At 38.5% G+C, this 22895-nt stretch overlaps 1 protein-coding gene across 2 annotated transcripts in view; it reads left to right on the plus strand.

The window, feature by feature from the left end:
* The first annotated feature begins 201 nt into the window (after positions 1-201).
* LOC125229454 (organic cation transporter protein-like) overlaps positions 202-22895 on the plus strand; it is a 55480-nt gene continuing 32786 nt past the window's right edge. Inside the window, exon 1 of one of the 2 annotated variants that reach the window (XM_048134297.1) lies at positions 202-868. In XM_048134297.1, the coding sequence (XP_047990254.1) occupies positions 702-868 (167 nt within the window). In that variant the 5' untranslated portion in view covers positions 202-701. Of the gene's footprint in view, positions 869-13669; positions 14843-22895 lie in introns of those variants that run through there. The other variant, XM_048134298.1, reaches the window with a different exon arrangement.

Consider the following 22895-nt stretch of genomic DNA (forward strand, 5'->3'; position numbering starts at 1 on the left):
AAACTGAAAGTTACAAGTTACAAGCGGAAGTCTCTTTCCAACTTGTCACATTAGACATTGACTACCACTTGTAAATTGTAACTAGTAGCTTCGAGAAATGGGCCCCTGATCGTTCAATCAACTGTTCGGCAACCATACCTTGTCGCAAAGCAATAAGACCCGATCACCAAGTATTAGTAGTGTTAGTACACTAGGCAGAGTAGGTAGCGGTCATAGTTGACAAATAAAAGTGGCCTAATCGGCGGCGAGGAAAGGCCAGTGGTCGCAGTTGTCGGCGCGCGCGCACCCCGCGAGCATTCCCGCTACTTAGATCTATAGATCGGTTCGGAACTGCGGATTTTTTCGCCGCTTGTGATTTCTAATTCGGAACTACAGTGTTTTATAAAAATAATTTAAAACAATCGGGATTTGAACTTAATATGAGATCTTTAAAGTGGAAAAAAACTAATTAAATTTTACGCGATACAGAACAATAAGATTCTCATGAAAACATTCAAAAGTAACCAAGTTATAGTTGTGTTAAAATTATTCGGGAATTGGAATCTTTTTCTAAGGATAATAGAAATAACTGAATTGTAAATAATGCAAATATAGCTCATAGTTTTTTTAAAACTTTTGCGGCCTATGCAGTGAAAAGTTGACAATTTTTCCTTCTTAGTGACAAACGGACTTTTGTAATATATTAACGTAAATCCAGTGCAATGAAGCAAGAGAAGTCAGCGTCGGATAGAGTGGACTGTGATGACTTGCTGTCTCGGCTTGGGGGCTGGTTCAGAGCGCGAGTGTTGATATGTGCCGCACTGGCGGCCATACAAGTTGGCCTACTGCATACTACATACATCTTCCTGGCTGCTGATGTACCCTACAGGTGAGTGCGTCTTCTGCAGGTGACGACTCAGACTGGTTCAGAGTGCGAGTGCTAATATGTGCGGCTCTGGCGGCGATACAGGTCGGCCAACTGCATACTACCTACATCTTCCTGACAGCTGGCTGATGTACCCTACAGGTAAGTCCAACTGTCTTTTTGAAGGTGACGTGTTGCACACAACTTACTTATTTCGGCAGCTGATGTACCGTACAAAGGGTCTGCCCTTTAGCACAACTTGACTTCTCGCGCGCGAGTCCATACATCAAGCGCGACTTCAATTATTGACTCGACAAGGCAAGTTGTGCTAGAGGGGCCCCTGCCTGCAACTATCTTCTGCAGGTGACGACAGGCTGGTTCAGAGCACGAGAGATATGTGCGGCTCTGGCCGCTTATAGGTCGGCCTGCTGCAAAAAACTTACATCTTTCTGGCAGTTGATGTGCACCAGTGCAACTGTTCTGCAGGTGATGACTCAGGCCGGGTGAAGGTAGCCTGTTGCACACATACGTCTTCCACGCTGCTGATGTTCCCATCAGGCAAGTACAACAGTATCTGCAGCAGGCCTAGCATACTAACGTGATAAATTTTATCACATCAAGCCGTCCTTTTCACACTATTCGTATGTGCGATAGGAAAGTATCAATGCGATGTGATAAATCACGCCATTGTGCTACGCCTGCAGGTCAGGTCACGGGAGGGAAATTCTTAACCCCCCACAGGGGTAAAACATAAGTACCTAAAGCGTAAGGCAGGGTAAAATAGATAAAGCTACGTAACCATGGAAACAAATCAAATTAGTCACACTACTAATATATACTCTTATTTCGATTTTTAGATAAAGCTAATCAATGCGGTTTCAGAGCAATTTCCTCCCACGAACGCTCCGGCTGTGGAATGAGCTCCCTGTCGAGGTATTCCCGATGAACTACAGTATGGGGTTCTTCAAAAAGGAGAGTACAAGTTTCTAATGCAACGCGCATGTGATCCCTTGAGTTGCAGCCGTCCATAGGTTACGGTGACCGCTTTCCATCAGGCGAGCCGTATACCTGTTTGCCACCGACGTGGTATAAAAAAATAGGTCTTTTAAACACGATGAAAATTTCTCCACCAACGGTCAATAGCCATTCTCTATCAAGGTTACATCTCACACAATGGAATTGATATTTCATTGTATCGGACCGACATCCTTTAACAATGCGAACAATTTTACAACACGTTGGGAAACATCACACATGTTGTATTGGTACTCGTACTCACTGATTTGATGGTCAGTCATTAGTTTCGGTATCGTAAAACTACCCTATTACTGCGTGCGTAACCGAATGCACTAACGGTCACGAAACGAAACGCTCGTAGATATCTATCTCTATCGCTCTAGGAGGAAAAAAAAGTCCCAAGATTTCCATAAAATTTTTATACCTTCCATTCCGTTACCGCCATACAAAATGTAGGTATGAAATAATGGTAACGAAATGGGAAAATAACCGTGGGACACTTTTTTCTCCTATTAGGATTGAAAGAGCTCGCGATTGTGAGTGGAAGTGGAAACCACATAAACATTTTCAAATCCAAAAAAAGTGGGGTGGACAGCTTTGATAAAATGGCTGACTTAGTGCCCGCGAAGGCATTTCATACAAATTGGTCTGGCGGATCGCTCCGCGAGGTCGGTCTATGAGCATCGAAGCGTGCTTCAGTTATTTTTGATTGACTTTTTATAAGCTTAACTACAATGTTCTATTTATATACCTAGTCGGTTGTTAATGAAGAGGTATCAGCCCAATTTAGATATTTATAATGTTAAAAATTGAAAAATTATTCAACATGTACTCAGTTGATGCTCTTGTCTTGTCATATACTTTCACTGCGGTATTATTAAGTGATCGGTCCTGGGTTCGAATCCCGGTAAGGGCATTTATTTGTGTGATGAGCACAGATATTTGTACCTGAGTCATGGATGTTTTCTATGTATATTAAGTATTTATATATTATGTATATCGTTGTCTGAGAACCCACAATACAAGCTTTCTTGAGCTTACCGTGGGATTCACTCAATCGGTGTAATAATGTCCTATAATATTTATTTATTATTTATTTTATAACCTTTACCGGGGTTCGAACCCAGGACCATTGATTCGGCTTAACAGGCAGGGTCATAACCCACTAGGCCGGTCGTCAACAATAGACTCAATAGCAAACTGGTCTGAATGCTGTGAAGCAAACAGCGCGGTTCCATCTGCTTTGGACCGGTCGCAAAATATTGAGCATCCTGGAATGATGTGATGTTTTCACTGACATCACGCGATCTTAGGATTCCGTTTTTTTTTTAAAGACACAAACAGGTCGAACGCGATAAAGTAACATTATTACCTTTTATTGCGTTCGACCTGTTTGTGTCTTTAAATTATGTGTGCAAGTAAGTGTTTATATTTCTTAATAATGTTACAGACTATTAGGTACCAATGATTGTACCTAAATGATTATGTAGGTAACAATGATTCTTGAGGATATTTTATTTGGGGATAATTGTTAAGATTTTGTGTATATTGAAATGCCATCTCTCGACATAAGACGAAAACATTTAGAACCTTAGATATAACAATTAGACCCACATAATTTAAATCGGATGTGTATAAAATATAAATATTAGCGCCATCTAACCGAACATTAACCAAAAGTACCTAATCTAAACGAGCATTTTTCCTGTTTACGAACCATACTGAGCTATTTTTTTTTTTCTTAGACAGTATTTTACGGGTCGTATTTGATGCAACTCAGATATTCTCTACTAATACGTACTCTGATAGAGTTCACAAATCTCTTTACAAGTCAACGTGCCAATGCGTGGGATTAATTGTTATTTGAAATGTTTTTTTTTTATGTTTTTATTACTGTTGATGAAATTAATATTGTATTTTTTTGACATTGGATTTTTCCTAGAAATATTCTAGACGAGTATTTTTATATACCTAATACCTAATCATATATTTTTTGTTTAACGATTATTTTTATATGACTATATCATAGACTCAATATCATTATGAACAATAATTACAACAATAAATTGCTCTGATATATATGTAATGAACTATTCAGAAGAACTTGTAATTAGGCCTATATGAATAAATATATTTTAAAAAAAAGCTATTTTGGCACATTGATCAGAGTAGGGGTTTGAACCACGAGCGTAAGGAGTGCTTCGAAAAGTGGAATTTTGAGCGTTGCAAGGGTTTCAAGGCACGCAGGTTAAACAAATGTTTCCACCGTACGAATTCCAACATTTCTCACCATACCAGCACGAGGAAAATACAAACAGCAAAACATCAAAATAAATCAAATCCAGCATCAATTTAATAAACATATAACGCGAAAGTGCGTTGGAGATGGTCGCAAGTTCGTCGATGAGACCAGGGTGGCTAGCCGAATGGCACAATCGCTCACGAAACGCTCACGAAACGAAGCGCTAGTAGATATCTATCTCTATCGCGCTTGCGTATTGGCGCGACAGAGCCAGCGGCGTATCGCTTTCGTTTGGCGTCGGAGAAATGCCATTCGGCTACGGGGCCTGGTTTGCGGCATTTGCTGACAAAAGGGAAAGAAGACACCATACCGAAACGTCGCAATCGGTTGCAAGCTTCCCTTGTCAGATGTGTGGCAAAATGTGTCGCTCTCGCATAGGTCTCTTTAGTCATCAAAAGCGATGTCTCTCGGACATTGCACCATAAATCGTCTGAAATAGACGCTAAGGCCATTGATATACATATGATTGAAATAACGCCAATTCTAACAGGCATATCAGGACCTCAAGTTAATTTTTGTGTGATATAACTTTGCACTAATTTTGTGGATAAAATGAAGCTGTCTCATCCGTTTTCGAAGAATCAAGAGAGCCTTTACCAGTTGGTGTACTAAAAACATATATAGGTATTTACACTTAGTAAGTAAAGTTGTGAATACATATATTGTGAACTCGAATGTAAATCTGTTGTATGCTAACATTTACATCACACCTTGTTGATACGACCCAAATATTATAATGTTAATGACTGACGATGATTGATTATATTGAGTGTTATCTATCTATCATATATTTACCACAAACATTAATATCAAATATTGACTAATCATGTCTAGACTAAAAAAATGTACCTCATTAGTTACCTACACATTGGAATGTAGCCTGGAGTTGCAGTTACTGCAATCTAGTAAGTTTATTACAGTAATTACTTTAATTTAGTTATGTGAAAGTGGCGATATCTTGAAGGTAACATGTGACTTATTTGCGGAGGTCCTTTCGGATATGAGTTATGGGGATCATTTGTTCAATACGACCTTCAAACATTCAATATAAGAGCGTACACCCATCTTAAAGGCCGACGACGCTCCTCCAACCCTTCAGGGTGGCTAGCCGAATGGCACAATCGCTCACGAAACGCTCACGAAACGAAGCGCTAGTAGATATCTATCTCTATCGCGCTTGCGTATTGGCGCGACAGAGCCAGCGGCGTATCGCTTTCGTTTGGCGTCGGAGAAATGCCATTCGGCTACGGGGCCTGTTGTCCATGGTCGGCAGTCACCAGGCGACCTGTCTGCTCTTTTTCCTAGCTCCTATGGGGCAGAATCTGTAAACCTACATGCAAAGAAAATTGTAAGCAATAAAAAGAAATAGGTACATAGATATTTTTCTATACATTTTTTTTTGTTTTCCGTTAACTTCGACACGCAGTTATCTAGACCCCGGATTGTTGTCACGATGACGTCACAATAGGGTGATTTGGGGAGTAAATGGACAGGTAGAACAAAATGATACATAAATTATAAGATAAGATAAAAATGTATATTAATTTCACAAGAGAAAAACATAATTTCATTTACGGTACATCCAAATACCTAAATTTTTTCATAAAAAAAAAATCCCAGTGAATTTATCAATATATTTTTTTGGTAGGTATATAACTGCAAAACTTAAATTTCTACTGTTTACTAGAAGACGTAGCCTAACCGCAAGTCATTTAGAAAAACTATTGATCTGTTACGGAGAGTCTGTTAACGAAAGAGCAACGTCGATATTTTTTATAGGAAGTTTCGCAATAATATACAAAAAAAAAAAGTAACAATTTCGTATTCATCAACACTATAATAATATTATAGTGTTGATGAATACGAAATTGTATATTATATGATATTTCTTATCTTATCTTATCTAAATAAATCCGTATTAATTAATACTGTTCCATTTACTCCCCAAATCACCCTATTGTGACGTCATCGCGACAACAATCCGGGGTCTAGCTTATCTTCATCATCAGAAACCATCCTGTATATCAGTTTTTGTTACATTCGAAAATATTTTTTTTTATTTCCATACGTTATGGATTAATTTGTGTGAGAGGACCTTAATCATAACATTTAAGTGCTTGGCAAGTGTTTGACGGCACATGTCAAATCAAATAACGTTAGGAAGTGGTAAGAGATGCCACACACGTATTCAGTAGGTAATTTTTTTTTTAATAATTCAATAACCGTAAGAGTTATCGAACTAGTTTCTTCGAGAAATTGATTGTATTTGAACTAAAGAATCTTCCCTTAAAGTTAACGGAATTCAATAAAAACAGGGTGTAGATATGCAAAAAGGTGCAAACCTCAGGATTAAGGCAATCGTGCAAATAAATTACTTCTTTTATTATGTAAATAACTTACTTAATAATTGAACAATGGACCCCAATTTTTATATTACTCATTTCAATTCAATATCTATTTCATTAGGTATGTTATTGAATTTGGCGCCCACATTCACTATTGCTCCTTAGTTTGATTGTTTGTAGACTTTATTTTAATAACAATAAGGTCTATCATTGTACAGTGTTGCTAAATAGGTGCTTGCTCTTGGTGACCTTATAGTACATTGTGCAACATGGGGCGTAAGAACAATATTGCAAATGAGAGCACATCATCATCATCCTCTTTGCGTTATCCCGGCATTTGCCACGGCTCATGGAAGCCTAGGGTCCGCTTTGACAACTAATCCCAATATTTAGCGTAGGCACTATTTTTTACGAAAGCGACTGCCATCTGACCTTCCAACCCGAAGGGTAACTAGGCCTTATTGGAATTAGTCCCTTCCCTCACGATGTTTTCCGAAAAGCGACTAGCAAATATGAAATGACATTTCCACATAAGTTTAGAAAAACTCATTGGTACGAGCCGGGATAAGCTATATAAATGTAAGCCATGACGGCTCGTCAGACCTATTTGAGGACTCGAGTCCCGACTGAAACCAATTGGTAAAACATTTTAACAAATTACTACAAAAATCACTCTATTCAAAGGTGGAAAAAGCATGAAAATCCGTTCAGTCATTTTTAACCCCCGACGCAAATACGACGGAGTGCTATAAGTTTGACGTGTCTGTCTGTGTGTCTGTCTGTCTGTCTGTCTGAATCAGACTAATCAGACCTTTTTGAGGACTCGAGCAGCATGATGTGTCCCAAGTCCCGACTGAAACCAATTGATACAACATTTTGACAAATAATAAACTTGAACTTTTTTCAAAAATCACACTATTCATAGGTGGAAAAAGATCCGTTGAAATGTTGTTGTTAGAAGAAAATCCGTTCAGTCGTTTTTGAGTTTATCGCGACAGACGAACAGACACAGAATGATGGGGCGCGACGACGGGAACATTTGCTTTTTGACCCCTGACGCAAAAACGACGAGATGTTATAAGTTTGACGTGTCTGTCTGTCTGTCTGTTTGTGTGTTTGTGTCTGTGGCATCGTAGCTTCCGAACAGATGAACCGATTAAGATTTTTTTTTTGTTTGTATGCTAAATTAGTCGGGATTGTTCTTAGCCATGTTTCATGAAAACCGTTCCACTACGTCGCGGTCGGGGTTTTTTTCAAAATTTTAAGCTGTTGTGATAGTAATATTTTGAGTGACGGACAATTTTCAAATTTTTTAAAAATCATTTTCAATGAAATATGATGCAATTCTCATCAAAAATGACCACCTAAGCTGTCTTATGGTAATGTTATCAATGGAATAGATCTGGAGGTGAACTTGCGATGGTAATGACACACATACCTACTAGTACAGGTGAGAGGCGTGAAATGCTGCAACGCAACTTGTAATCCTGACACTTGGCATTTGGCACTTGTCATTTAGCAAAGACATATGTAACTCCGTATAGACGGATAAAGTCTAAAAAAAACGTACCTCAAAGTCATAGAGAAAAAGGTACGGTGGCCTAGGTGGCGTTACAACTTTGGGGAACGCTCGGCTAGATGGCGCTAATATTAATATTTGACATTTTAACACATATCAAGCTAACAATATGGGCGAAATTGTCAAAACTGAGGTTCAAAAGTTTTAAGCCTATGTCGAGAGATGGCAGTCTATGCACTGTGATAACACAATTTTACTTTGACAGTAACTCTCTATAATACTCGATCCTCTTTGTCATTTAGCCTTCAGTATTAGATATTTATTACTCAACTGATTACAAATAATCACTTACTGCGAAATATTTTTTACAAAGGATTATAAAGAAGGTACATTTGGTGGGACAGTAAACTAATCATTTAAATTAACACAAAATTAAAATTTTGAAAAAAAACCCCGACATTTTATTATTTATTTATTTATTAACACAAAAGGTACCTACATTTATAACAAAAACATATGTCCCACAAAATGGTTTGCACAGTTTGACTGTGAGATCAGATCAGAGTCTCTTCGCTAAGAAAACTAAGATAACATTTAGATAGATACTATATTAATTAAAAACTTAAACAGACTTCTTTGGAAATTTACCTCTATTGGCTTCCGTATGTACACTGAGAGAAATTTTCATTGTGAATTTAACAAGTTCGACTTGTTGCGGTTTATCCGTTTGAATCAGCCAAACGTATGTTTAAGTAGCTTGTTGTTTGAGCCAAAGAGCACGTAGGCGCTATTTTAACCAAAAAACTTGTTGAACGAACATGAAAACTGGTTGTATTTTCTCTCAGTGTAGGGTAGACGTTTCCTCAGACACCTATCTCCAAAGTAGTTGGTTACATAGTACACCGAATTTCATCAAACACGGCTAAGAACACTCCAGGCCAATTCAGCTTTCAAAAAAAAAAAACGAAGTCATCTGTTTGAAATCTACGGTGCCACAGACTGGCAGACAGACACGTCAAATTTATAACACCCTGTCGTTTCGGCGTCGGAGGTTAAAAAGAGTAAATTAAATATTCTAGTCTCTCAATTGTAGCGTTTTGTAGGTTATTTAAAGTCACATATCGTCACTACTTTTAAAAAAACTTGTATCTTCGTCTGTCAATGAAAAGAAAATTGTAGTAAGTATGTATGGAATGCATATAGACTTACTGCGTTTTAACTTTGAGGAACAGCGTGAGATACGAGATTTTTTAAAAGTAGTGACGCTCCAGATACGATATGGATTGGATAAGTCAATGTCAAAAGTGAAGTATCTTCTCAACAGGTTGAATCAGTCCGTATATTTATAATTTTGGTAAAATTATATCGATTGAGTCGCAATTTCAAATACATAGTTGCAAATCACAAAGATTTTCCATTAGGATTGTAGTTTTTCACATTTATTTTCGTAAAACTGGTTTTACTCGTCCATTGATTTAGCCATAGACTACCACAAATAGACACCGTATATGATCAATTGGTTATATAAAGGATCAAAAACATTTCCAGGGTTGGAAGCATTTTGATGACTATTAATTACCAACATGTGAAAAATAAAACCAAGATTTTTACTACTTGAATTTATATTATGTATTCCAGAGATGCACCTAAATAATAGTTATATATATTGAAAGAGGATACTAATTATACATACATACATACAATCACACTGTTTCCCAGAGGGGTAGGCAGAGATCACGGATTTCTATTTACTACCTACGATCCTTCACGCACTTTCAAGGATGCCTATCATATCATTCATATCATACAGAAATCCATGTAGCATTGTACATAAGGTAAGTGATCTGTCTCCGCGGCGTAGACGCCACGTGCCGGCGGCTCACGTGCGTACGCGCACCAGTCACTCGACACTTTGCGCACGCGAGAACAGTGGCCTATTTCACAACAGTGACAAAAGGCTAGTTTCCTACTAGTCAAATCAGCTTCTTTTTAAGAACTGTCAGAACGATTTGCTAATATGGAATTACTAAGAAATACTGAGAAGTGACGTCACGGTCAATTCATTTACTTTATATCTTTCTCTTTGACTTATTAAATAGAAATTATGTTACATAACTAGTTACTGTCCATATTTTTCTTCTAAATTATGTGGTGCTTAGTTTCGTGCACTGCATAATAGTTATTTGTTATACAAGGGGGCAAAGTTGTATTTTAACGCCGAGTGTGGAATTGAAAAATGAGCAAGTGAAAGGATTCTATAGTTGAACCACGAGCGAAGCGAGTGGTTCGAGAATAGAATCCTGAACTTGCGAGTTTTTTAACACTCGAGAAGTAAAATACATTTGCACCCGAGTGTAACACAAAACTTTTCCCCTCACTATAGCGAGGAAACTACAACGGCTGCTCAACGGCATCACTGCTTCCAGTAGTTCCGCAGGTGGTAAATCATCTTTATTACTAGATTCACCTACTTCTATCAATTTTAAAGCAGTTAATTTGACTTTATTCAAGGTCAAATTACTTTACCCACTAGTGGATAAAATGCGTTTTTACCCGCTGGTATTAAAGGACAAAACACGTGTTTCCGAGCAAGTGAGGGGAAAAATCTTTTATTTTCATCGTCATCATCATCATCATCATTTCAGCCATTAATCGCCCACTGCTGAGCATAGGCCTCCCTTCGTGTACGCAACTCATCCCGGTCCTGGGCTAATCTCATCCAGAAGTGCCCCGCAGTTTTTCGAATGTCCACCCAACTAGCCAACGGATGCCAGGCGCTTCTTACATCCGATAGCGGCCACCATTCGGTCAACATTTTGATCCACCTGCCATCACTCTGCCTGGCAACATGCCCCGCCCAATTCCATTTCAGTTTGGAAATGACGTCACCCACGTCCCGGCGCTTGGTGCGGCGTCGGATCTCGACATTCCTCACTCGATCTTGAAGCTTAATGCCGAGCATGGTGCGCTCCATCGCTCTCTGTGCTACCCGTATCTTATTATTTTGAAATGAATTTCCATTGAGTAGGGTACCTTGTCTGTTAATTTTTTTTTATGAATACTTTTGCTGATTAAATTGTATCTCGTTTTTTTAATGCATGTTAATTATAAGATGTAATGTTTTGAAAAGAAGTGGCCCGCCGAGTTTCTTGCCGGTCCCATAGTGGATACCCCCCTCCAACTGAGGGGGGACTGAAATCTTCTCGAGGCTGAGGCGTAGGGTTAGAGTCGGCGTAGTTTTATTTGACGTTCATAAGCGCATTGTAATATGCCTACTTGGAAAATAAATATTTCATTTCATATTTCATTTCATTTCATTTCATTTCATTTTTATTTTAAGTATAGGAAACTAGCACAGATGTCATATATACCATAGATCAAGCAAACGTATCTACTTAGCGTGTCAAATGAACTCAGTGAAATCCACTGAGTTGTCCGTCTTTAATCGCAGCTTGCAGCTTTCGGGCGTCAATTTTTGTAAGTTGAAGTCAATCAAAACATAAAAAATGCCTCGTTACGTGATATTCAATTGCAACAACACAAAAATTATGAACAATCAAGAGCCTGAAACATATTTAAAATTACAGGCAAGAAACAACTTCAGTACAAAATTTGACACGCTCGGCCCCTATACAAATAGATGAACTTGTTTCTTCTATATAAATAAAGTTCTGTGGAAACTAGCTTATTGTCGTCCGGCAGTGACACTTTGCCGTTCATTGCCTGTCCAACAAGGAAATATTGACGCTGACTGTGGGATATGGGTTAAATTGTGGCGTAGGCGAGAGGCTGGCAACCTGTCACTGCAAATGCAAAGTCACAGTTTCGTTTTCTTTCAACCCCTTATTTGCCAGGAGTAGCACTGAAGCTTGGTAGTTTCGTATGCTCAGCCTACCCCTTTATGGGATACAGGCGTGATTGTATGTATGTATGTATGTATGTCCCATAAATTATTTATATATTATATTATATATATATCGTTGTCTGAGTACCCACAACACAAGCCTTCTTGAGCTTACCGTGGGCCTCAGTCAATCTGTGTAAGAATGTCCTATGATATTTATTTATTTATTTATTTATGTATATTCCTTCCTTACAGGCGTGACAGAGACAGACTGCGTTTTGATCAGCGTCTAGCGTCAACGATTGACATTCGCCTAGGCCGGCTGGTATAAGAATGGCCATAATGTTCCTTACTGAGTTATGTAAATATGCAAAATTGTAGTCGTAATACTTTTAACGCCTTTCCTATAAAGGCGAGGATACATTATAAAATAAAGAAAGCAGATAAGATTTATTTAATGAACTAGCTTTTGCCCGCGGCTTCGCTCGCGTTAAAGTCTAACATTGCGAAATGATCCATACACACGTTCCCCATCGATGAAAGATGAAATTTAATAAAAATTGTCAATTACTTCCTTTCAGTATCAATTATTATGTCTTGTATTTAGATTTAGTTATATACAATACTGCCATAAAAATAAACTAGATTAGTACCTATTAGTATTCAACATTAATGATTTTTGAACTAAACATTATTTTTGTTCAAAAAAGAGAACCTCATAAAATTGTCTGACTAGACGAAAACATATGCATCGGGGCTAGTAGTATGGATAATTGATAATTGAAATTAAAATTGAAATTGAAATCATTTATTTCAGACTTATTGGTCCATAATAATAAATAAATACATTTTTTTTAATTTAAATTTAGAGATTAAAATGACGATATATTAAAATTACGTTATACTAATTAATACTAAAATAATTAAATTATAAATAATACCTAGCCCTTTTAGCCTTTTATTCAACTGAAGGGAAAAACCGGACAAGTGCGAGTGCAAAATGATTTTAATGTAAGGCATTGTCTTGGCTTAGGCTAAGTACACACGGGGCGTAATTTTTACACCGTAGTGCGTTTTCACATTATCAGATTCGATATCGGATATCGGACCGATATCCCATACATTACTTGCGCCATCTTGGATTTTTCTATTAAAATCCTTCCGACATCCGATATCGGATCGGATAATGTGAAAACGGTCTAAGTACCTACTGATACGATTTTTAGGGTTTCGTACCAAAATGGTACAAAAGGAACCCTTATAATAACCCTTATAAGCGCCGCTTTCTCCGTCTGTCTGTCTGTTTTTAATACCGCGTCGGTGGCAATCAGGCATACGATCCGCCTGATGGAAAGCGGTCATGTAACCCATGGACGCCTGCAACTCAAGTGTGCGCGTTGTGTCACGTGTGCGTTGCTGACCCATTGGAATTACAAACTTCCTCCCCCATTTTAGGAAGCGGGGGGGTTATAAATAGACAAAAATTAGCCTCTGTCACTCTCCATCCCTTCAACTGTCTCTTTCAAAATCACGTCAATTCGTCGCTCCGTATTGCCGTGAAAGACGGACAAACAAACACACACACACGCTGTCCCATTTATAATACTAGTATGGATGCACTTAACTGTAAAGCTGTAAAATAATACATACAAAGTGGGTTTCCTCTATTTGACATACCTTTAATTGTCCACCACAAAAAAACAAATTCCACCAATGTGTTCTAGCCTAAAAGGATTATCGGAAAGAATTAATCGCTCGGCGTGGAGAAATCGCACGCACGCGCATGCGCATGTCTACCGCAGTCGCGCGCCGGCCTGCGCGCATCCACACACCACGCGCTGTGCGCATCTGCTCAAAAATACAGACTAAAACGCGAAAACTAAAGTTATAAGTGCGCGAAAATTGACACCTCAATTTGTGAAAATTTATATCAAATAAGTACTACTCGAAAATCAGTACATAAAATTATAGTTTGTCACTGATGCAACTTGTACGAGCATTTTTAAGAGTTGCTTATTTTTAGTACATTTTTTTTTTTTAAATTTAAAAACATATAAAACGAAATATATTTTGTGTAACTTAAACTTCTACAAACAATTATCATTAATGCAAAATACTGCAAAAGAGGACTTGTGCATTAGCTATAGCCGTGCGTGCATTTATCATATCATAAAATTAATCCCGGCAAAAATTGAATAAATATTTGTAAAACGTGTAAACTACCTGAATATCTCCTAAAGACCTTAACTCCATACATGGCACTACAGCAATCCAACGTTGGTCAAGGGTAACTTGTGACGGCATTTCTCTAACAGACGTCGAACTTTAAATACTACCTAATAAGTCACACCTACATCAAATGAGAAGTGATCAATAACAATCAAATAAATTTAACTTTGCCACACTTCATGGTAATACTTGTTTAATGCTATTTAGTGCCCAACTTATAACAGCATTTCAACGCATTTACCAAATAAGTTACCAAGATCAACTTGAAAACAAAGAACTTGAAGGTGAATAGTTTTGATGTCAAGAGACCCAAAGAGAGTTAACCTGAGTCAAGTGTTTAGAAGTAAAGATATTTAAAGCTAAGAGCTTGGAAGTCAAGTTCTTCAAATCGAATATTTTTTAACTCAAGAACTTTATAGCGAAGAGTTTGGGAGTTAAATACTTATAAGTGAAAAGGTTAGAAATCGCAAGATCTAGCGCAAAGAGCGTAGAAGAATTGGGAGTTAAGTGCTTAAAATAGAAGACTTTGGGAGTCAAGATCTCAAACAAATACCTTGAAAGAAGTAAAAACCCCAAAGATGGCAGAAAAGGTCCCAGGAGTGGACTGCGACCGCCTGATGAAGGAACTGGGACAGTTCCGGCGATTCCACCTTCTCAATTATGTGCTGATGGCGCTGGTAGCGTATACGGCAGCCCACTACGCTATCAACTACGTGTTTCTTGCTGCCGATGTGTCCTACAGGTATTATGATGTGCCCAGTGCTTGGCTAAGACCTCCCTTAAATTCCTGCACGTATCCCTATCCTCTGAAATCTCGCACCAGTTTCTGGCGAAGTCGTTCCGCTATCCCTGGCGAGGCCTACCTTTGCGACTTACAATGTGTGGTACTCAACACGTGGCTGTCTTATTGGCCATCCGGCATCCGGCTTACGTATCCTGTCCATTCCTTTTTTAGTTTGGCGGCGGTGTCAGTAATGTTGGTTATTGTGGCCCTATTAATAACCACCGGACCACCCACATCGACGTATCATTATTTTTGCATTATCCCGGCACTCGCCACGGCTCTTCGGAGCACTCCACTCCACTCCACACAAAAATCCACTTCGATTTGTAATTCTGAGTAAAATATCATAAAAAATACCCATGATAAGAAAGGGCGGAACATTGTCACGAAGGGTCATTAATGTCTAGAGAAGGGTTATTTCCCTGACAAGCAAGGAACGGTAGGAAAACGGTCAGTAGGTACTATTTGTTAGCGGTCAAGGGCTTTTCCCTGTCATCACGCGCCTTTGCAAAGGTTGCTTCGCGACCTTTGCATTGCCATAATGTATGTCAACATTGCTTCAAGTACCTATTTGTAATTACTAAAAAGCAAGTGAGTGTCACAATGAAATTCAAATAAACCTACCATTTCGACCAAGCTACAAGAATCTTGCAATGACAAAGTGACATAACGTAAAGGGTTAAAGTTGCACTTTTTCTGTGGACTTCTCTCAAGAACTTTAGCAAGTGACTAATATATTCTTTCAAGGCGACGAAAATTTCACACATTCTGGAGCATTTTCGCCATGGAGCTTATAGTTCGTACGGTTACTAAGCGGCCAAAACCCACAACACAACTTGGCCTTTCCGACAGTTACGTGTTGCGAAGAAAGTCCAGTCAATAATAGACGGTCAACCTCGGGACAAATATATTAACATATTTTGCATACTATTATACCTAAATTTTATACATGCTTTAACGCATTCGCAGACATGTCAAAGTTTAAATGTGGCTGATGTGGTGATGTACAGTGAGCTGCAAAGTGTATGGCGATATAAATCCTAATAAGGACTAAACTTAAGTTTTTGTACCTGCTTTTGTAAATGCTTTAAAAGTAATCAATCGAAGGCATGGATAACTTAATTATTCTATGAATCAGTAAGTCAAAAACAAAATAAACTTAAGTAAATAATTCAAATAATTACAATATAACACAATACATTGTTGCACGGGCAATAGCAGAAAACAAAGGATTAAAGCAACACAAGTAAAAAAAGCAAATAACAGGTGCTATTTTTCTTGCAAAATAAATAAAACGAAGGTATGTAGTATTTACATTAATAAAAAAAGAGAAACTGATTTTCGCAATAAGCCATAAACTTATACGATGTTGTCTCTTCCTCAGTAAATATTATAGTTTACACATTGTTTTCCACCTCCACAATGTCACATTTATAGTATTTATTTATCCTGTATTATTTACTGTGTAAATATACTTAGCAAAGGATGTGATTTTTTCGAATCATTTAAATATGTATAACACCCCTGCCGGCCTAGCCAAAGTGACAATCGTTGACGATACCTGGCGATCGAATCTCAGTCTGTCTCTGTCGTGCCCACAGAACTATATCAAAATTGATAGAAGCAACAAGGTCATCTGTTTGTATAGGGGCCGAGCGTGTAAGATTTTGTACTGAAGTTGTTTTAGGTCAATTGTACATTGGAAATTATGCCTCAGGGTATGTAGCCGAATGGCACAAACGCTCACGACACGAAACGCTAGTAGATGTCTATCTCTATCGCTCGTGCGTATTGGCGCGACAGAGCCAGACTAACTGGCGCGGCGTTTCGTTTTCGTTTGGCGTCGGAGAAATGCCATTCGGCTACGCACGCAGGTCCTTGACTTCATATATATTTTGGTTGTTGCAATTAAATATCACTTAACGAGACATTTTTTACGTTTAATGTTGAGAAAAAATGACGCCCGAAAGCTGCAAGCTGTAATTAAAGACGTTCTTTTGACACGCTTAGTAGATCATCATCTTATCTATGTTATGTATAATCTATGGTCGCGCCTCTACAGGGTACGTATCCGAATGGCACAAACGTTCACGAAACGAAACGCTTGTAGATATCTATCTCTATCGCTCTTGCGTATTGGCGCGACAGAGCCAGACTACCTTTCGCGGCGTTTCGTTTTCGTTTCGCGTCGCAGAAATGCCATTCGGCTACGGCACCAGAAGAGCCATAGGAAGAGCTCTAAGAAACGTTAAGGGATTGTGACTTTGGCTAGATAAACATATTTATTCTATTGTACGTTTAACAAAGAGACCGTGATGATAGTTTTATAATATGTCATTACCTACCTACATGTCTGCATTTGCACACATAATGATACTCCAGCTAAGTAGATAATAGGGTCAATTAGGTACTTGACGTCATGGCTACTTTAATCACCTAGATACAGTTTCTTGGAGAAAATTACGTTGTTGATGATATTGAAGTTCTGTTAATATTTATTTAATAAAACAGGGGTAAAGTAAATGTACTACAAATCCATATATACTAATATTATAAATGGGAAAGTGTGTGTGTCTGTTTGTTTGTCCGTCTTTCACGGCAAAACGGAGCGACGAATTGACATGATTTTTTAAGTGGAGATAGTTGAAGAGATGGAGAGTGACATAGGCTACTTTTTGTCTCTCTCTAACGCGAGCGAAGCCGCGGGCAAAAGCTAGTAACAAATAAAACAAATTAAAACTATTCTAAACTAAAAATTAATAAGCAAAACTAAACTAAACTAAAATTAAGACTAAATTAATAATTAAGTTCCGTTCCGGCTATCTATGATCCAAAGGTGTCGAAAATGCTAGCATTGCCGCGTTACACAGCCAGCGAAATTTGTTGGACCAGTAGGCCTAGCACATGATGGCCGCGGGAGTATGTCGCCGCGAGATAGATGACACGTCTTTGTCTAATTGTATTAATGACATAAGGACAGGTAGTCTATCTCGCGGCGACATACTCCCGCGGCCATCATGTGCTAGGCCTGCAGGTGCCGTACCCGAATGGCATTTCTGCAACGCGAAACGAAAACGAAACGCCGCTATAGGTAGTCTGGCTCTGTCGCGCCAATACGCACGATCGATAGAGATAGATATCTACGAGCGTTTCGTTTCGTGAGCGTTTCGTGAGCGTTTGTGCCATTCGGCTACGCAACCTGGTAAGAGCCGTAACGGGGGTCGTTGGCTCTGTCCCTTAATCGCCGCCTTTCAAGTTCTGTGTTCTGTTCTATGGTTAAATCTGGTTTATTTATAGTATATAGAGGAAAGACGCATTTTTACCAACTTAGTGTCTTAAAGACTGCGCAAAGAGGGGACATGATTGCCTTTCATATTGACTACCGACTCTGGGAGAAGGTTGCAGAACAACGAACGGAGTGGCGCAAATGCATTGTGGAGGGTCGCAAGATTTGCGATGAGTCATGGTTTGCTGCACTCGCTGATAAGACAGAAGCGACGCCAAGGTGTTTCAGCTCCGATTTCCGCAAACTTCTCTTGTCAGTCCTGCGACTCCTGCGGTAGACTATGTCGTTCTCGCATCGGTCTAATAAGGCATCAGAAAAGATGCTCCTCGAATATTACACCATAAATCGTCTGCAACAGACGTTAAGGCCAATGATGATGACGATGTCTTAAAACTGATTGGGAGCGTTAGATCGTCTATCTAACCATATGGGAGCATTCGTCATGAAGGAGATAAAGTATGCCCATACACTTAGCAGCAGCTCTCCTACGTATGTTATAACTTATACTGAAACTGGACGTAGCCAAGAGGAAGAGAGATAACTATGATGCGATACAAATCGGGGATCCGGCAAGACTTTGCAAAGTTGGTGGAAGAAGAATAATGAAGGATGCTCCCCGTGCGGGTATCAATGTCTTTAAATGACTGTTATTTTGTTATTTTTTTTGCCATTTTTTTAGAGAATTTTAGGTCAATTGTACTCAGAATCACGAGTACTTTCAATCTCACTGGGAGACAAAAAGTGTCCCAGAATTTCCATACATTTTTGTTACTTTCCTCTTTTGTTACCCCACACAATATGTACGGAAAATGGTAACAAAATAAGAAAAAAACGTACAGGACAATTTTTTTACTACTAGGATTGAAATAGCTAGTGATTCTGAGTAGAAATGGCATTTTTTTTTTCAAAAATATCACATTTCATAAAAGTGGCGAAAAAAAAATGCTCACCACATCTCGGACACTGCCGATCAAATATGTAAAGGAGGCGCGTTCCTAGCACACATTCTAAGCTCGTGTAGGTAAACGCGTACCATGCTTGTATGACTGAGATATGACAGGTCGATTGTTTGCATTTTTGACAGGCGGTAACCGAGAGGGGGTGGGCGGCACTTTCAGCGGGGAGCGGGAGTGGCCATACTGTATACTGTGACCATACACCACAGACCTGAACCATTCACGAAGCTCCATAGAGGAGACCATTCGGCCACCGTTGTCGCTACTTGGTGATCGAAACGAAGCTGGCTCTTTTGCGGTTCTAGAGAAGAGCCTGGATGAGAGATATTGAGAGCTCAGTACGATACGCTAAAGAAGCGTAAGCAATTGTGACGTTGTCTCAGTCTGGCTAAAATAGGCGACTGTCCTCCTAGTCAAATCAGCTTCTTTTATGAACTGTCAAAACGATTTCAAACGACTTGCTAATATGGAATTAGTATGAAATCGAATTGAGTGACGTCACGGTCAACTGATTTACTTTATATATTTCTATCTGATTTATAAAATATAAATTGGAGTTAAAAATAACTTATATCCCTGTTTTTCTTATAATTATCTGATGCTTTATTTCGTGCATGGTATAAAATATTTTATTTTATGTACAGTCAATGCCTATTGGGGAGCATATATACTGAAAATGACGGAAGCGATAGAAAAAATAATTTTCAATATTAAGAATTTCTCTGTACATTTGACGAGACCCTGCACATTGCAACGCATACCTACGGTATAATATATTCAGCACAAGACGCCGGAAGCCGACGGTTAGCCATTCAAGTGGCAGCTAGCGGGGAATTATTAAAGGTTATTCTGTTATCTTGGCGTTCTTGGAGCGTCTAATTGTGCAGATCTTTTTGCTCTGCAGGATAACGTACAGTCAGATAAAATTAGTTTAAAACAATACAGTAGATATCTACTAATTATGTAGCCGCAAAATAAAAACAGATGTTGCCAATGGCTCTGAGTCAGATAGCTCTTATATGTATATGTATAGGTAACATAAACTAGTTATAATTATTTGTCATGCCACTCATGCCTTAATGAATAACAATTATAATAAATATTGGGGACACCTTATACAGATCAACTTAGCCCCAAACTAACCAAAGCTTGTACTATGGGTATTAAGCGACGATATACATACTTAAATAGATAAATACATACTTATATATGTTGCAGGGAAATGGCCAAAACAGAGATTTGATCAAATCTCTAAGGGATTTGATCAAATCACGCAGGATGTCAAAATGGCGAATCCATTTCATCATTTCTCTAGAAAATTTCAGTCATTTGACTAAATCCCTAACTCTGTTTAGTGAGATCACAAAATCGGCCAATAGAGTGAGCGTCAGAATGGCGGGTGTACATCAAGCAATCCTGGTGTGGTATACGTCAGGAGTTAGTGCTAGCAATGTGCCAAATGTGCGCCAAAATTCGAGCAATGTGCTCTTTGAACTCCAGAGATATTTAAGAAATTAATGACACCCGCCATTCTGACGTCAGGTTGGCGGGTGTACTTTCAGTTCTAGCTAATGGCTGCCTACTCAAGAGTGAAAGTACTGCCTGAGGTTAGTGCTCGCAATGTGCTTCCACATGTATGAAACACAAACTAATTCAGAGAACCGTTGAAGAGTAATATGGGATTGAATAAATATATCTATGAGTATCACTTCTTTGTGAAAAGCGCCTGCATGTTAATGCTGCATTGCAGGCAATGAACATTGCTATTTTATTTCAGCAGGCGTTATAGATATATTTATTCAATCCCATATTACTCTTCAACGGCTCTCTGAATTAGTGTGTGTTTCATACATGTGGAAGCACATTGCGAGCACTAACCTTAGGCAGTACTTTCACCCTCGAGTAAGCAGCCATTAGCTAGAACTGGAAGTACACCCGCCAACCTGACGTCAGAATGGCGGGTGTCATTAATTTCTTAAATATCTCTGGAGTTCAAAGAGCACATTGCTCGAATTTTGGCGCACATTTGGCACATTGCTAGCACTAACTCCTGACGTATACCACACCAGGATTGCTTGATGTACACCCGCCATTCTGACGCTCACCCAATAGACACGCCATGTTTTGCCATTTCACTAGATTTGTTTAGGGATTTGATAAAATCCCTGAACCGCGACAGTGAGTTGACGAAACGAAATCAAAAAGTCAACTAGTTTTAACATTTCCCTAAACAAATTTAGGGAAATGATAAAGTCTCAACTGGTGATTTGATCAAACATCTGAATTGGTTTCGTGAAATGACAAAGCCAAGAATCTAATATTATTATATCCTAGATTTATTAGACTCTTGCCTTTGTCACTTGGTTTGATTGAATCCTTAACTAGAATAGTGAAATGGTAAAATTGAATCCTTTTTTAAGAGTTTTTGGTTTTCTGTAAATAAAAAAAAATAGAATAAATGAAGAAACAAAGCTTAAATTATTTTTATAAAGCATTTTAAATTATTTTTATATTTATCAAAACATTTTGTCTTTTCGCTGAACTTGCTTAGCAAAATGATAAAACTAGTTGACGTTATAAGCTCATTTTGTCAACTTACTGACGTGGTTCAGGGATTTTATCAAATCCCTAAACAAATCTAGTGAAATGACAAAACGTGGCGTGTCTATTGGTCGATTTTGTGATTTCACTAAACAGAGACAGGGATTTAGTCAAATGACTGAAATTTTCTAGAGAAATGATAAAAGACATTCGCCATTTTGACATCCTGCGTGATTTGATCATATCCCTCAGTAATTTGATGAAATCTCTGTTTTGGCCATTTCCCTGCGACATATACATAGAAAACATCCATGACTCAGGAACAAATATCTGTGCTCATCACACAAATAAATGCCCTTACCGGGATTCGAGGAGAGCTGGCAACCCTAGCCGAGAAAACACATACAAAGAGAGTGTCCGTCAATTTTTATATTCAAATAATAATCTAAACAAGTAGAATCAGTGAAAGTGCAAGGGAAAACATAACCAATAAACTTACAGTAGGTTACCACATCCTGACATCCAACTAAAGCACGCACTGTATAAAAAAAACACAAAGGTAAGAGCTGACTAGCCGTTACATATTGAGATAGTTATTTTGAAAGTTCAAAAAGAAGAAATAACTGTTTATTTTTCAAGAAAATAACGGTACACTCCAGCTACCGCTCAAATACTAATTGGCTACATATCTGACAGTTGACACTTGTGCATATTGTACCAACCTAAAGAAAATACCTGAGTGTTGCTATACGCTAAAATAAAACAGTTGAGCGTTTTTGCCGATAGCTGAAACACATCTTGGAAGAGAGCGCCATCTATTGACGACCTAGGAAAACTATATCAGTAACACGTAACGTAACACAGATAAGAAGGTAAACAAACCGATAACAACACTCAAAATGATTTGTTCCGGCTGTAATGCAAAAATCGAGAGAGGAGAACTAATAAATTGCACTGTCTGTCCAAAGTCATATCATTACTCATGCCTAAATATGACATCCGCTTATTTTAGAGAGCATAGTAAAGAATTGAAAAATATCTGGAAGTGCCCATCTTGCGACAATATTACGCGCCGTCGTTGCAATGATGACATGCACCCGCATCCCCAGCGGGTTTCAGACGTGCAACCGAATATTTAGAGGTCACTAATATGTCGTGCGATGACAGTAACCTTTCGTGTCTAGGTGATACTGATGCCGATACATTACCTAACATTAAATTGTCAACT

The sequence above is a fragment of the Leguminivora glycinivorella genome, chromosome 9 (assembly GCF_023078275.1).
Source record: "Leguminivora glycinivorella isolate SPB_JAAS2020 chromosome 9, LegGlyc_1.1, whole genome shotgun sequence".
NCBI lineage: Eukaryota > Metazoa > Arthropoda > Insecta > Lepidoptera > Tortricidae > Leguminivora > Leguminivora glycinivorella.